The sequence below is a fragment of the Medicago truncatula genome, chromosome 4 (genome assembly GCF_003473485.1).
Source record: "Medicago truncatula cultivar Jemalong A17 chromosome 4, MtrunA17r5.0-ANR, whole genome shotgun sequence".
NCBI lineage: Eukaryota > Viridiplantae > Streptophyta > Magnoliopsida > Fabales > Fabaceae > Medicago > Medicago truncatula.
The window spans coordinates 44,175,731-44,193,651 of record NC_053045.1 but is presented as its reverse complement, the minus strand read 5'-3'; the positions used below and the strand labels follow the sequence as shown (position 1 = coordinate 44,193,651).

Here is a 17,921-nt window from a genome sequence, read left to right as displayed (position 1 = left end):
GACGGACGGGTAATGGAAGATGAGAGTGATAAAACGAAATTTATTGAATCCAGTCACTTTTCAAGGGAAACAAACTGAAAGAGAATGAAGGATTAAATTTTTGTCATTTGGGAGAAGATGATGATTTGGAACCGGTGGTGGTTACATGGAGCGTTAGAGAGAAAAAGCATAATCCTGTGTTATTTGTGACTAAAGTTATCATGTACACTTTTTTCATCTAACGGCTAATTTAAATGGTACATCGGTGAGGGACTTAATAGAACCCTCACCTTAGAATCTACCACAAATTCGTATTTTTATTAAAAATAAAAAAGGGTGTATTTTTTTTTGTGTGGTGGCCGGAGTTCCGACCTTACATATTTTATGCATTGTTCATGTCAACTGAACTAAGTTCAGAAGAACATAAAAAAAAAATGTATACCGATTCATAAGAATTTTAATTATTACTTAAAAAAAAATATTTAATTTTTTTTTATAACTAAGATTTTCTGATGTGTTTTATTTGATTTTTATGAAATGTTTATATAAATCCACTTAGGGTAGAATATTGAAAGAGGTGGTAGAAAGTTTTTGTCATGCTTCTGGTTAAAAGTTAATATTCAAAAATCTAGATTCATGTCTAATCCTAATATTTCCAAAAACAAAGTGAATAAATTTGCTTCTATAGTCCTTTTACTCGTCATTCTCAGTAGACAAATGAGTTAAGATTATCTTGATTTATGCCTTTTTTTTTTTTTGTCTAGTAGTCTAGTGGCTAGAATTGGGGTGTCCGAGGTTCGAACTCCGGCCCCTGCATAAATTAATGATGGGATCTATTAAATGGTAGGATATGCAACATATTTTTTGTATGTATCTTTTTTTTAAATGACATCCTCCATATATTTTTATAAGTGAAGAGGATACTTACTCTAGACAAGTACCATGGTTTATCCATGTTATCTGATAGGATAAAAAAAATGAAGACTTTGTTTATATCATTGAAGGCCGAATTCCTTAGCCGAAAATGGAGGGCGACATTGGCCCAATTTGTGGTATCTACCCTTCCTATCTACTTTATGCATAATTTATGGATTCCTAAAGGGGTGTGTAACCAAATAGTTGTTTCTACGAGACAATTTATTTGGGGAAGGAAGCATAGTCATGGGGTGAATTGAAAGTTAATTGCAAAACCTAAGGCTATAAGGGGTCTTGTAATTTGGACAGTTCGTGCTTCAGAATATATCTACTACCGACAATCATGTTTGGGAATTTCTCCATAACCCGAATAAGTTTTGGGTCAACCTTCTATCTTTTAAGTATCTTTATGGTATCTTTATTTTAGAGCGTCAAATTGTTCGGGTTCTTCTTGTGTTTGGAAGGCTATTATCAAGACAATTAAAGTTTTGAAATATGGCTTCAAGACTATAATTGGAATAGGAAAGGTTGTTCTTTGGTATGCCAAAAGGTTGGAGGATAATTGTCTTTATAATTATGTTTCTTGTGTTCATATTAGTCAAACTAATTTGAGAATGAAGAACATTTACTATCACCACCACTGAAATTTCTCTCATTTCACAATTCATATACCTTTCACTATTAAACTCCAAATTTAAAGTATATTGACGAGCCTTCCCATAACATCAAGATTTGAAATTATTCCTTATTATGTATTTAATCTGTTAAGAGTGGTTATCAGTGGTTGATTTCAAACTCTCTTTCTTTTGTAGGTCAGATTCAACAGGAGACTTGGCAGTGGATTTGGATGCTAAACCTTCGAAAGAACTTGAAGTATTTTATCCGTTTGTTTATGCATGGTATGAATGATACACCAACAAACCCCACAACTTGTACTGATTTCACTTCATTTTCAAAGGTACATAATTAGAAATCAAGAAGTGCGTATTCATCAGCTTTTGAACAAAATTAAGTTGTTATCTTTTTTGTGGCTGACGGAAAAATATTCCCATATTGGTTTTGGGTACCATAATTGGTGGTTTTGTCCATTTACTTGTCTTGGAATTGGTTAAGAGTTTTTTGTGGTTTTGGTTGGTTAAGAGTGTGTTCTTAACCTTTGATCTGTATTGTTTTGAACCTAATTATTCTTTTCTGGTACGCCTTATGATAAAATGAAATATATCTCATTTTGACTTATTAAAAAAATAAATTAATCTACTGTAATTTGGAGTTTGCATATATTTGAGGTCATCTATGACTATTAAGAGTTTAACTGCCCTCAATATTTAACCAATCAAAACCAAAGTTTATCAATGGATCAATCACATCATTAAACTCATTATTGGAATGATTGCAGTCTTATGAACTGATCGCTGGATTACAACAACAGTGGTTCCAAAAACCAATTTCACTTTGACATATCTCCGCCGAAAGTTTAAGTGTATTTTTCTGTTATAGTCAATCACTCTTTTGTTTGAGGTTGACAATTGGCCTTGAACTTTGAAATTTGAATTATGATATTATATCATTTTCATTTGTCATATCTTAAAATGGATACCGATCGAGCTATATATACACCTAAAGCATGTTTGTATGTGGTTTGGTGAAATTTTAAGGACTAGCATTATGTTTTATCAATCATAACATAAAACATATATGTGCACTGGATATTTTTTTCTCTTGACTTTTGTTCAAATGGTCATGTTATCTCTGGGAACATGCTTTGTGCGTTTTAGGTGCAATCTATTTAAGTCAAACTTTGAAAAAATAAGTTTTAGTACCCCTTCACAATCACAGCCAAAGCAATATTAGAAGTTTTATGTTAGTGCATTGTACTAGCAAAAAAGTACAATAGAGGATACTAGGGTTAAGTATCATATTCTAGGCTTTAGACTGATTATTGGATGCCTTGAGAATGATCTCAAGAGTGGTATTTATAACCTTCTATGGGCCTAATTTATGGTTACTTGGGCAACAAGTAATGGAGGTGTTTTGGGTATTTGGGCGCGTACTAGAGTCTTCTAGAAGCGGATAAAGGCGGTTGTCTGGGAAGGACGCGCCTTTATGTTTTAAGGCCCTTTTGGAGGGCGCTGAGGCCTCTTGATGGGTCTAGAAGCCCTTATAAAAGTCCTTTGAGCCTTTAGGAATATTATGACGGTTCATGCACATATGAGAAGACTAATGAAAATGGATTGAGAAATCAATGTGTGTCGTTTATTCATACCATGAAGAAAGACATGCATGCTTTAGCTAATATAGAGAGCCTAACAACAGACCTCAATTGGTTTATCATGGGCAGTCGTTTATTTTTGCTAAATTCTCAAATACATTTAGTTGGGTATCCGGTATTCGTATTTTGATTTTATTTTTACAAAAATAAATTAATATAAAAATATGACATAATTAGATGATGAATATATACCAAACCAAAATATATTAAGCGTACCACTGTGTTCATCTTTATTCTTTTGTGCTTGTTCATTGAGGTAATTAATTTCTTTATTCTTTTCTGTTTGTTATTTCACAAAAAATTGTTTTTATCTTTATCTGTCTCTTCTTCAGTTCCCATTGGGATTCTTCATAAAAAGAGAGACATGATATTTTAGTGTCCAAAAAAACCCACAAACACAAATTGATGAAGAGAAAAATGTGATTGATCACTCCATCAACAACCCCCTCCAAAGTCACCATGGCATCTACATTTAGCCACTCCATCAATACTTGGTTTGAGATCTAAAGTCCATGTTAGTATTTATTAAGAATAGAATGAAATGGTGAAAATTCTCATTAGATCATTCATTCATAGAGTGCATGAGGTATAATATACATTTGTGATTGCACTATCAAATCTAAGTTGCACTACACTAATAGAACCAAGTCTAAGCGTGCTACACTAATATGAACTCTTCATCACTAACTTGTACTACAAGTTATAGTGTAAGTTCCTGCAAAATACTTGAAGGAACCAAACTTATTCATTCATATTTCATACTATGTTTGAAGGAACCGAGACTTTCCTTATCTATGGGAAGTTGATATGCGTCATCTTATTCATACATACTTAAACATTTTTCTACATTATTACTCTCATTTATCGAATAGTTGGTGGACCCCCCACTCTTGTATTGTATTATTGAGCCCTCATTGCTGACACAATTTAGTGCTATCACACCCCCATTTAATTCTAACCCCTCCAAAAAGAAACATAAAACATAAACAAAAAGAAAAAACCGCACAAGAAACACGCCATGATTTTCAATACAAAAAGGCAAAAAGCATCTTGGTTTGTATGAAGGTCCCCACAGATTGCGGTGTCAAACGTTGGTACATGGCCACGTATCCAAAATAAAGTGTTTTTAGTCAAAGCCTCCCATGCAAAATTGTTGACTATTATTGTACTTTATACGTACGTGAACAGGCTGGTGTCTTGGACAGTTGTTCACGTGTGCTCCAGCCCCTTTGTTAGTTATTACATATGAAATGAAACGAGAGTTGTTTTTATCTTCCTTTTGTTTAATTGTTTTGCTTGGACTACAAGAAAGCCACGTGTGTGCAGGGACGGATCTATCTTGAGGCAATGTGGAGCTATAGCTCCACATGCTTTTTTCTTTTTTTATTTTATTTTTATAATAGAAAAAACGGTGGATTCTAAGATGAGAGAGCAATTAAGTCCCTCATCGGTGAACCATCTATAATATACCATTAGATCTTTAAAAATTATCTAAGGGTTCATATTTTATTAAAAAAAAAAAAGAATAGCACATATGCCTTCCTCCATCCAATCCCTACTCTCTTATTGTTTTTCTACAAGGCCGAGAAAATCTCAAATCAAAGAAACTTCAAACTTTTTTTAAGGCAAAAAACTTCAAGCATTATAACAATGGAAAGAGAAAACCCAAAATCAAATAAACTTCAAACCTAGTATCAATGGTTCAAGTTTGACAATTGATCACAATTGAAATAAATTTCATAAGGCCTAACAATTCGTGCATAAATCTGTTTAATTTTTATTGCCAATTGATAAAAAAGAAACACAACGAATTGGAAATCTTAAAATTTATTCAAAGCATTTTGCCTAAATACACTCAGATATAATGTTTAATATATATGAATATCATAATTTTTTATTTATTGCCAATATTCTAAACTTGATCATCGTTGGTCTGTTCTATTGGCAAGAGACCACCATCCTCATGTTCATCAACTATGAGAAGATCCCCAGGATCACAACAGTAAGAGATCGTTATTTTTTGGTGGTTAACACCCATTTGTTGAAGAAGCCAATTAGGAATAGGGATTGGGTAGAAAAAGACACATGTGTTACTCTCTTTTCTTTAATGAAATCTGAACCCTTAAATCATTTTTAAAGATTTAATGGTATATTATACATGGTCCACCGGTGAGGGATTTAATTGCTCCCTCACCTTAGAATTCACCAGAAAAAACGCAGCAGTAGAATACTGAACTTTTACAGTGTGTTTCATGCTTGAGTCCCGCAAAATCATTTGCAGCTTTTGATGCGAACAAGTTATTGAGGATGACTGAGTTTTATCCAAATGATTTTATAGATGTGCCGAAGGTGGTGTTACGCACTTAACTTAAGAGTTATGTTACAGATGTTCGATCTGACCTAAAATTTGTTAAGTTGAAAGAGTTTTTAGACCTTTGTGTAAAACTTGTGGAAACAAATAAGTGCAACACTTTTGTTATGATTTATAAACTTTTGAAGTTGGCTTTGCTCTTGCCGGTAGCAACTGCAAGTGTTGAACGTGTTTTTTCAGATATGAAAGGTGTGAAGAGTAACCTATTTAACAAAATGGATGATCAGTGGCTAAATGACCGTTTTGTAACTTACATATAGAAAGATATGTTCTTTTAACAATTAACAATGATGTCATTTTAGCTCATTTCAACAAATGGATAAAAGACGATGATGTCATTTTAGCTCATTTTCAACAAATGGATATGAGACGATTTTCATTGTAATGTATTGTATCAAACAATATGAATTCTTATTTTTTAATATAGTTTGCATTATTGTTTCTTTAAAATTTTAGCTCCACATGTACCTAAAGTCTGGATCCGCCCTGCGTGTGTGTTTATGTGTTACTAATTTGGATTTTTATATAGGTTGATTTCCAGTTTTGTTAAGATACTCATTACCTGAAGACTGAAGTGATGTATATTATTGGTTCATTGCTTTGTTTAAGTAATTCAATTAGTCAAAGGAATTCCATTTCCCAATCTAATGAGGAAAGAAAATCAGATATACAAACAGTAACATAGTAATAATAGAAACTCTAAAATTTAATCATTTGAAAATGATGAAGACTTTCATATACTCCGTACCTCCTAATACAACCAAGGCCTCAAGAAACCAAAGTCAAAGTATCAAATACTGATAAAGTTTTAGAAAAATGTTACATGTATCAACATCAATCATTAATTAACTAGCTACATAAATCAATGCGAGTAATTAAATAATAAAACTTTTGTTTAATCCAAATTATTACATGAACTCATTCACACCTAAGATATCTGAGATATGAAATTCAAACATGTTATTGCTAACATAGCTCTCTGTCTCATCTTCAGTACTACTGCTTTCATTCATATTCGCAGAATTTGAATTCAACTGTGTGGGACTTGATGAAGGTGTAGATAGAACTGAAGCGAAATTAAAATTCTGGTTGTTGTTATTGCAATGAAAGGTTGAAGTTTCTGATATGTGAGGGTCCACATTTAAATCATTTGCATGATAATCAGAACTTAAGTAGTTATAGCATGGTAATTGATGAACAAAATCCTCTGTTACATTACTTGAAGCAATTCCATTGCAATGCAAATAATTTAATTGAACATTTTCATGATGTTGTTGGAAGCCAAATTCAGGTAAAAATGATGAGTATATATTCTCCAAGTGTGTTTGAATGAAAGACATTGAATTATTATCAAAAGGTGGATTCAACAACATGGTGCATGCTTCTTGATCCATGTGTGAGCTAATTTGTTGTTTGTGATCAATTTGGTGATTCTCTTGTCCATTTTGAGAAGAGAAGAGTGATGAAGCCAACTTTAGAATCTCAGGGTTCACTATTGATTGTGTACCAATTAGCCTTTGGATGTTCATTTGTGATGATGAGGTAGAGGCATAGAGAGATGAATTTAGGATAGAAGATAGGTCCAAAAGATCAAAACGTGGATTATGTGTCACAGGATCAATTCCCATTCTTAAGAGTCTTTTCCTAATGTGAGTGTTCCAATAATTCTTGATTTCATTGTCTGTTCTTCCTGGTAGCCTAGAAGCAATTGAAGACCACCTACACAATTCAAAACTATGTAGTTTAGTCACAAAAATCATATCTATTATTCTGTCGTATATAGTGTCTTAATCATAATGAAAATTAATATGTATTTAACTCATTGTTACACATGTAGATAAATTGATTAAAATTTATATACTGAGAGACTTAATTATTATTACTTGTTGCCAAGTATGCTATGCAGCTGAATTATGGTTTCTTCTTCTTCAAAAGAGAATCGTCCTCTCTTTATATCCGGTCGGAGATAGTTTGTCCAACGTAGACGACAACTCTTTCCACATCTTTGTAATCCTGCAACTCAAACAAAAATAACCAAACATTTTAGTTTAATAATGTTGATTTTTTTCGTAGATTCATAACATATATATATATGTATGTATTTACCAGCATTCTTTGGGAGTAATCTCCAGTTGCCATAACCATGTTTTTGAATATAATCTATAAGTTTTTGGTCTTCCTCTTGTGTCCATGGTCCTCTTTTGAGGCCATTATTCTTTTCACAACAAGGTGCTCTTCCCATGGTAGTATTATGTGCTATAGTTCTAAGGTAAGTGAAGGCTTTGAAGTCAATTGTTGAGCTAATATTAAACAAATAAATGGTCAATGAGTTTGCGTGAAGGATATGATATGTCTGGAAAGAGGGAGAAGTTTTTGATATGTGAGAAAATAAAGAAAGAGATAAGAGAGGGAGAAAAAAGTTTGTAATGTATAAGACTCAACTCAAGGGAACTTATTGCTGTGGTATAAATAGAAATTAAGGGTAAGACACAAATGAAGTCAAATGGATTTGGTGCCGTCCTTTGTTGTCTCTTTTGCTACGTGTCCCTCTTCTTATCAAATCATCACCTAGTAAAATTTATCTACGTTGTTTGTGTACATATATATGTTGTTTTGTTTTACATCCCTTTGAAATTTGGGGACATTTTATCATCCATTTTAATCACTTTGTGATAAACTAAACAGAACACACTCTTCAAATTTAATGCTATCATGGATTCAAGCATCATTTTCCGGGTGAATGTGACCGTAATCTTCTGGATTCATATTAGCTGTGATCAACCTCATATTGCCACGCAACCACCTTTAAACATAGATGAATGTCTATGTCTTCCCAGTTTTCTTATCTTTAGTAATAAAAAAAAATTCTTAGAAATACAATCATAGATAGATATTCTTTCAAAAAAAATCATAGATAGATATGGTTGGCTATCTACGTTAAATATTATTTTTTATTTAAAACAAAATACATAATGCAGTCATTTAGGTTTAATTACAGTTTAGTACCTCATTTTTTCACTATTTTACGGAATTGACCCTCTCATTTTAAAATTTATCAACTTGGGTCCCTCCATCAAAATTTTAGACTAAAAAAATGATGTTGTTTCATGTTTCAAGTGATCTGAGATATGATCTAATGATGGAAAATGACCGACACCCATGAAATTATAAAAAAAAAACTCTAAAAACTTCAGTTTTAATTAACTTAATAAATTATTCAAATTTATAATTTAATTAATAACATTAATTAAATAATTAAGGGCATGTTTGGATAAATAACTTTTTTGCATCATATAACGCAAATGCTTGTGCATAAAGCATACACAAGATATTTTTATAGTAAAATTTAGGCTTAATTGGATATTTGGTCCCCAAAATAATTATGAGTTTACATTTTGATCCCATAAATTGTAAAACTCACATTTTTGTCCCCTTGATTTTGCTCCGTCAGTCAAATTGATCCCCTCCGTTAGTTTTTTAATGTTTAAAATGTTTGATATGATATTAGCCGTTTGATTGCATGTCCATTATACCTATAGTCAGCCGTCGGCACCTAATTTTTCCAGCTCTATCATCTTCTCTCTTCTTCTCCCCCACTCTTGTTCATCATCAAATATTCATACATTCATCACAATTCACAACAACCCAGAAAAAAGAAACAACCAAACATACAAAGAAAATTATTTCTTTAGTTCTTCCTCTCTCTCTCATTGTCGCCGGTTCTTTTTTCAAGCAATCCATGGAGAATAAACATTCAAAATTTCTTTTTGATTTTCATCAACAACAGCTCTATTTTTTTTTTCATTTGAAATTGAATTTGTAACCAAATAATTAAAAGCATTAACACTTAACACTTCAACTACGATAGCATTTTCATCTTCATTCTATAACCTATTTACTCCTAAACCCACTTCAATCTTCATCTTCTAAACAAAACTCAGACACCAAAATCCAAAAAAAATCTTAACTTTACACAAAAATCAACAAAACCCACAACTTCAAATTAATCACTTCACAATAATAATACCCTCAATCTCAGATCTAAAAAAAAAATCAATTTTGAGTTCCACAAATTCTCAGAAACTGTGAAACCAGAAACAAGATTCATGAAGAAACAAAAGACAATGATTGAGTATGGGTTCATGAATGTGGGTGAGTGTTTTTTATTTTGTTTTATGATTACTGTGAAAAAAATTGCAGAATATGGGTTCATGAATTTTCTCCATTGAAGAAATTGCAAAACTTTCTATTTGATGATTACTGTGAAATTGATGTGGGTGGTGGAAGGTGGTTCGTAGGCGGTGGTGGTGATGAAGGATGGGTTTTGTTCAACAATGGATGATTTTGTTTTGTTGAAGGTTTGAGAGAAAGAAAAGAAAGAAGTTCACGTGAAGAGAGAGAGAAAGAAGGGAAAATGAAATCAACTTGGGCACCAATTAGATGTTGGTGATACACACTAAGATATAATAAACCTGCATTCTCTAACTGTTCCCTTTTAAAATAAAAGATCAAACGGTTAAAGTTAAAAAATTCAATAGAATCTATGGTGGAACACTCTTAAGATTGGTCCACTTAAGACATTTGAGGTTAAAGTTAACATCTAAGAACCTTTTTGACTAACAGAGCAAAACTAAGGGGACCAAAATGTGAGTTTTACAATTTATAGGACCAAAATGTAAACTCATAATTATTTAGGGGACCAAATGTCCAATTAAGTCTAAAATATAAAATAATGTTGAAATGATTGTGTGTATGATATAAGTTGTTTATACAAGATATTGGAGGACTTATGAAACTAAGTTGAAAAAAACTTATGACTGCCCAAAAAAAACTTGTGAAAATTATTATAAGTTGTTTTTATGAGTTCTCCCATACAACTTCACATAATTTATACAATGGATAATTTCAAATATGATAATACAAACATGCCTCAATTTGGATGATTACATAGCATCAAATTATTTGTCACGTAATTTAAAACATGTCAAAACACCGTTTTTAAGTCTAATTTTTTTAGGAAGGGACCACTTGGTGGATTTTAAAATGGGGGGTCAATTCCGTGAACGGGTGAAAATAAGAGGATCAAAACTATAATTAAATTAATTATTTAAATTGTTTAACTTCATTTTCAAAAGAAAAGTTTTTAAATTGCAAGAAATTAGTCTTTTAAAGTTTTTAATTTTTGAGTCAAACTTCGTTTATGTGTTTTAATGCTTTCAAAGTTTTGCCTTTAATTTTTGGGTCGTGCTAACTTGTACTCTAAGGGCACAAGTTGAAAAGTAAAAAAAGGAATTAATCAATAAATGCACAAGTTAAAAAGATAAAATATAAAGCTTTCAAAATTAAAATACACAATTTTTCAAAATTTTATTTCTGCTTTGGTTTCTTATCTTGTGCCCTTCTGACACAAATTAGCAATTTCCTTGATTTTTTTCATTGTTTCTTTCTCGGTTGAGAGCATTTACTGCTCCGTAAAACCGAAGTAATTATTTTCACTTCCTTTTGTTGTTTTCACCTCTAACTTTGCTAAGTTTTCACTTCCACACACAATCCACATTTTCTCTCCAAAAGTTCAAACCTGAAGCCTTTCGAGAATAAATTTTAAAAACTCTCACCTTTTGCTGAATCTTCATCTTTCTAAATCGTTACCTTCTAAAAAGTTTATTCTTAAAAAATACGAATCACTCAACGTAAACGTTGAAGTGTTCAGTAACCTTAAAATCATTACTCCTAAAAAATGTGACCAACAAGATGAATCATTACTCTTAAGGATGAGGGAAGGCAAACCTTCACCTCCCTCTTTAGCTTCATATCCCTTAGAAGACCAGAGGGCTGAGAGTACACATCTTGGCACAACCTCTAGGCTTTATTGACTGACATTGACAAAATGCATTCAAAGGTATATACATAGATTTGATGTTGATGTGAGTCCCTTCTATTAGTCTCTAGGAAATCCCTCATTTTTTTTTCAGTCTCAGCCTTTTTCATCGCTTTCTCGCCTCCCTCTTTCTCAACTTCACTCAGTGGACCCTCGTCTTTACCCTCAAACCACTTTCCTTTCAAACCATTTTCATTTTTCCTCCTCTCAAGTTTGTTCTTTAATGTGACTTGATTACGTTGTAAAACAATATTATAATAGATATGAACTTCCATCCTCCCCTCTTGTCCCATAAACCTCCAAAAGGATCCCATCATGCATATCGGTAGAAGAGGTATAACATTGTGAGATTATAAATTCTCTTTCTATTATGAATCTCTTGAAATAAAAGTCGTATTCTAGTTCAAGTTGATGAGAAACAGTAAGATTACCTACAACGTACCACAATGAACTCAACTTGATTCTAAAAGATTACATCTCCTTTCAAGTACCATCAGAGACTTGTTCAAGTTCGTCTAAAACGATAAGGTGGTAAAGAAACGATCCAGTTTCTAATCTTCCTTGTTGAATTCATCACATTGAAAAAAGTTGTTGATTATACAATTTCTTCAAAAGCTTAAAAGTCAAGGATTTTAAGTAAGGTAAAAGTCACGACCAAAGTATTTTTTGAGAGAGAATGAGTGATTACATTAGAAGAATTTTTCCATAATGTATTTTAATTCTGAATGAAATTGATTTAGAATTAGAATAGCCCTAGAAAATCCCTAGGATTTTATTTTACCTTTAAAATCATTTTATGGCTCAGCCATTTTCATTGCAAGGTATGGGAAAAGCAATTCATTGAAATCCTTTCTCTTGTGTGCAATATATGTTCAAATCATTTTAATAATTTTGAAATGGTCAAGAGGTACATGTATTAGAGAGAGAAAGAGGCTTCATGGAGAAGAAGATGAGAAAATAAATTGGGATTTTTAATTTTGCATCAGGGGTATTTTAGGTGTTTCATATGGGGGGTATAAGCCTATTAACCCTAAAATTAATAAAGTGAGGTCATATGGGAACTTCCAAAGCAGACCAGTCTCGTGTGGGCCACCAGGATAGTCATCTTGTGGCTCAGGATCCACCACCTTCTCCTTCTTCTTTCGCTTTTGTCGTGGCTCAGCATCTTCCATTTCCTCGTCCATAGCATGTAACTCCTCCTCAAGCTCCTGCTCTTCCATGTGTTGCAAGCCCACATCAGACTGCTCTTGCTGCAAGTCCATATACTTTTGCTGCTTTGGCTGATGCTCGACATCAGCACGACGTCCTCTAGCACCCCGACGTCTCGGAGGAACACCACCTTCATCCTTCATCCTCCAGCTGTTGCCTTTGCGCTCTCATACGGGAAGCATGCCCTGCCTCCCTTACACGCTGAGTATTAGATGTTGAACCTTCTGTAACATTCAAATTAGGGTAATCAAACATCACAATCAAACAGCACAAAACAGAAGCAAAAAAAACGTTATGGGTTTGTCCGAATTTCGAACTCCGGAAATTAACAATATAGTCCGGAAAAACAAATCCGGATTGCATCCAACCAGAATTTCAGAAAGAAAAAAAAAACTACCAAATTAACCATGCAAATGTACATAAATCGAACTTACCTTCCATGATGTTTGACAAGGGTTGAAATGCGGTGCTTTTGAGCAACAAAACTCTAAATTTGGACAAGATTTGTGGTGTTCGAATTTTGGGATAATGTAGAGAGAAAGTGAATGGTGAAAGTGAAACTCTAAAAATGGAGGGTGAAGTTCCTTTTATCTTTCGCAGTTGTCCGAATTTTATATTCCGGAACACGCATTCATGTTCCGGATTTTATAATCCGGAAGGCATTTTCATAAATTGCATAGGGCGTGCGAGAAGACTATAGGATGAGAAAATAATAGTTTTTTTTGTTTTGTTTTGCATATCATATCCCCTTGAAGGCTAGTATTCTTGTTCTTTCGATCCCTTCATAGCTAGTTAACTAGTTGATGTAATTGTTTTTTCTTCTTCTGTTCTCAAGGTTCCAAAGTTCCATGGTTTTCAGATTTCACACACTATTTTTTTTCACCGGAGATTCCCACACACTAATTGTATAAAACCATTTGATGTTTGCTTAAACAAAAACCAATTTTATGGTTGTAAAGACCCTATTATTTTTCTATTATGATCACCCTCCGTTGCTTAATCTCACCTTTTTGTCGTGTAGGCTGAAAGAAGGTTCACACTTTTTGAAAAAGTGTCAACCCCATTAACGTGTTATAATTCTAATCTAAACATAAACACTGGTTACTTGAAATTGCAAGAGACCCCACCACATTTTCCACGAACATCACTGCCACGTCGTATCCCCAAAATTCTCATTTCCCATTCAACAACTCATTATTTATTTTTTAAATTTTTTTTTTTAAAAAAAACAGAGAAAGTAAACGTCGTCGTTTATCAAACAGTCTCTCACTTTCAAAAGTTGAAATTGTAAAACGTGAAAGTCAAGGCCCTCGTTTACCTTCCTTCATTTTCCTCTTTCATCATTTTCTCAAAACAGAGAGACACCCACCATGGCCGTAGCTGAACCCAAACTTCACTCCGAACCTAAGGTTTGGAATTTCTTCAAACTTCCTTTTCGAAATTCTAACACTTCTTCCACCAACACGACGTCTTCTTCTGTTAATAACAACCTTCATCATCATCATCATCATAACCCTAACAGTAACACTCCTCTTGAAGGTTCAACTTCTCACACTTCAAATTCAGTTTCATCTGTTGCTAGATCGCTTCTCCCAACACGACGTCGTCTCAAGCTTGATCCTTCTAACAAACTTTACTTCCCTTGTATGTCTGCTGCTCATTTTTTTATGTTTCTGTTTTACTTTGCTTGCAATTTAATTGTTATTGATTTTATCATGATCTATTTAAGTATAAGTAATTGTTGTAATTTCTTTTAAACGATGTTCATTACAATTTCAATTTAATTAGGGGGTGGGTGTGTTATTAATTTTTTAATTAAACTATCTAAAACTATAAACTTTTTATTTGGTTTAAATTTTTTGCCTGTTTAAAAAATAATGGTTGACTTGTTTATCTTGCAAATCGCACATGAGCTTAACTCAGATTGTAGGGACATTATGTAATATATGCATGGACCGAGTTTCGAACCTCGGACACTTCACTTAAATTGAAAGTGTTCCTAAAATTTAAACTTCCTCAATTTTCATACATTATCAATCAAGGGCTTTTTTTTGTTACACATTAGATTTTAATATTTCTATTGGCAAAATTTACTTAGAGAATGGTGATCCATATATAATTTTAGTTTTGGGGCAGGTTTTGTTCATCCAAGTGATGGATGTACTATATGATGTAAAAAAACTTTCTTTTTACCAACATAGTGTGGCACAATTGGCTGATAACCGAGTGTCTTAAGCATGTAGTCATGTGTTCGATCCATGGCCGTTGCGTACGAAAGATAACTTGTTGGGAGAGGTCATCCTCTTAAGTGGATCTCCGTACCCCGAAGGATTAGTCTCTGGCTTTTGGCCGGAGGATACCTTGGGTAACCAAAATAATAATAAAAACGATCTTTTCTCTTTGGGTTTGTTTCAATTTGTACCGTCAATCAGAGAAGACAACATTTAATGGCAGTGTTAAGGAACCTTTCTCAAACACTTTGCCCTTATGGCCCGTGCTTGGGGTTCTGTGTACCGTTATAATAGTTACGACAGCCAAGAACATACTCGGCTACCCGAGAAGAGCAGACGGACTCGCCACGTAGGCGAGGCCAGGATGTCATACAAAATACCTCGGGAGGGGGGTCCACAGCCACATAGCTTGGTTGAGTGGATCCTTGACTCCCTTATCCGAGGAATAGGGCTCCCACGTCATGATGCGACCAAGTCCTTCCCTTTTTTAGTCACGTGACTGCTGATTGAGGGGAGGTTGGCAAGAAGAGGGGGGGGGGGGGGGGAGCTGGCAACGCACGTTGGGACGGCTTCGAAGTCGTTCTGCTTCCTCCTAGGTCACAGCTAATATAAATTAGGAAGCAAGGCTCCTAAAAAGATCATCACGTTCACAAAACAGAAAAAGCTCAAACCCTTGCTAAGCACATCGTTGGCATGGTATATACTATTGTACACACAATTTATGGTCATTTATTGTCAGCATCTATTGTGTGCATATGTTGTGGAGGTTGAGAGGCTTACTAGAGTACAATACGCTAGAGACTAGAAAGGTGTACATCTTGCTTTCTTCTACTAAGCAGTTAAATATGAATGGCAGCAATAATGCCTTACCTTGTTAGCAATGGAAGTTACTAGGGATCCCTTTTTAATTAAGATAGCAAGTTTTAATGGCTGCGCGGAAACTGTAAATTTTGAAAGTAGGTCAAACAAATGGGCGTCACAGAAAATAAGATATAAAAAGTCGCTTTGTGATCATGCTCCTAATGTTGTATGTACTTTTAGGTCTATGAATACACAGGCAGATTCATGGACATGTGCTCATTTTTGTTTCATAGGTTTCTTATTCGAGTACTTCTCCTCATGATTGGTCATTTTATGCATCCTTCTCTTACTCAATTTTGTTCCTTCTTTCCTTGCTGTCTTGTGTAGATGAGCCAGGAAAACAGGTTAGGAGTGCCATCAGGATTAAAAACACCAGTAAATCTAATGTAGCATTTAAGGTATAGTAAACATGTCACCTGTTTATTTACCCCCTATTTATTATCATGTAACATTCAAAATATAGTGAAACATGTTCACCTCTTTATTTATTTCCCTACTTTATACGTTTCTTTTCTCATATGCAGTTTTTGTTGTTGCGGTATTTTGGTCGAGTCTCGAACTCACCTGTCTATTCTTACTTTTACTATGTCACTGTTTTGCAGGACAATTATTCATTTATTATTGTATAAATTGACAAGTCTTCCTATATTCTAAATTAGTGTTGGAATTAAACTATCTGTTTTGAGATGTTTCTTTGTTTATCATAGTTTCAAACAACTGCACCAAAAAGTTGTTTCATGCGTCCTCCTGGAGCTATCCTTGCACCTGGCGAGAGTATCATAGCAACCGGTAGGCAATATTCGATTTCTCTACGTATTCCTTTCTGGGTGCAACCAAAGCTAGTATAATAAATACAAGGTTTAGTTTTCTTTCTAATTTGTATTCTGTTTACCAGTGTTCAAGTTTGTAGAGCAACCAGAAAATAATGAAAAGCCAGAAAAGAGTGGACTCAAATTTAAAATCATGAGTTTGAAGGTCAAAGGTTCAATTGATTACGTCCCCGAGCTGGTTAGTTAAATTTATTTTGCTATAAACTTTTACTTTTGTCTAAAAGTGAGATCTTATTTAGATTTGTTTTCTAAGGCAATTAATTTTTTCTGCCTGGAAACAGTTTGATGAGCAGAAAGACCAGGTGGCAGTTGAGCAGATTTTGCGTGTTGTTTTTCTAGATCCAGAGCGTCCAAGTCCTGTGAGTAAAAAAAAATTCAGTGTACTTTTGTATTTGGGCAATTCTTGTGGTTATTACACGACTCCTTTGTTCTTTCTGCACTAGTTCATTTAATTATCTGTTACTTTATTGTGGTCGAGACATTCAATATCAGCTATCTTTATTTTTGTCTATAAGTTGTCTGTATATAATACATTAATTGATTGTATATTACTTATGGGATTCTATTTTTCTTCATTAAGATTTTGGAAAAATTGAAGCGGCAGTTGGCTGATGCTGATGCTGCCCTTGAAGAACGGAAGAAACCTGCAGAAGATGCAGGGCCTAAAATTATTGGTGAAGGGCTTGTCATTGACGAATGGGTGCGTATGTTATTTGAATTTTGTTAAATATTTTCTTTGCAAATTGCAATACTCACTTTTGGACAATGCTCATCTATCTATCTATAATATGATTCCTGATTATGTTTTTTCAGAAAGAGAGGAGGGAAAGATACCTTGCTAAGCAGCAGGGCGATGTGGTTGTAGATTCTGTATAGAATGTTGGTCTGGATAAATTAATATATGTTGGTCTTCAGAGAAGAGTTTCAAAATCACAGGGTCTTTTTCTTGGAATATTTTCAGGCGAATGGCAAGTGTGTATTGTAGTGAAAAGTGAAAACTATGTGTGGGTGTGGTGATCATCCTTTATGTAGATAAATGTCATTATGTTTTCAGGCTTTTTCGTTTGTGGAATAATAATATATTTTGATAGATTTATGTGAGAAATAATTCGTTCAAGTTCTCAAATGATTTGATGTCAATCTGTTTTGCTATGGCTCTATTTGTATGTAAAGTAGTTGGTCGACATTTTAAAAAAAAAAAATCCTAAGTTTGGTTACAAATATTGAGGAATATGTTGACATTGATTTATCCTAAGTACCCTGAACTACTTGGAAGTAAGGAAAGATGAAATCGGATCATTGGTTTATCCTTAATAAGATTGTTTATTAAAGTTGTAGTTCAGATAATCTTTCTGACACACAAAGAAGGGAAGAAAAA

The 17,921-nt window shown here is 33.6% G+C and overlaps 2 protein-coding genes across 2 annotated transcripts; one reads left to right on the top strand and one right to left on the bottom strand.

Moving 5' to 3' along the window:
* Positions 1-6,406: 6,406 nt before the first annotated feature.
* LOC11431248 (transcription factor MYB102) lies at positions 6,407-7,986 on the bottom strand. The gene is made up of 3 exons (XM_003608220.3): positions 7,641-7,986; positions 7,418-7,547; positions 6,407-7,253 (listed from the first exon to the last, which is right to left on the bottom strand). The coding sequence occupies exons 1-3, from the start codon at positions 7,774-7,776 to the stop codon at positions 6,443-6,445; spliced, it is 1,077 nt and encodes a 358-aa protein (XP_003608268.1). The 5' UTR covers positions 7,777-7,986; the 3' UTR covers positions 6,407-6,442.
* Positions 7,987-13,901: 5,915 nt separating this feature from the next.
* LOC11432759 (vesicle-associated protein 4-2) lies at positions 13,902-17,703 on the top strand. Its single transcript, XM_003608218.4, has 7 exons — positions 13,902-14,265; positions 16,041-16,111; positions 16,421-16,502; positions 16,609-16,721; positions 16,825-16,902; positions 17,124-17,243; positions 17,357-17,703. Exons 1-7 carry the CDS (start codon positions 13,992-13,994, stop codon positions 17,417-17,419), a joined length of 801 nt encoding a protein of 266 aa, XP_003608266.1. The 5' UTR covers positions 13,902-13,991; the 3' UTR covers positions 17,420-17,703.
* The last annotated feature ends 218 nt before the right edge of the window (positions 17,704-17,921 follow it).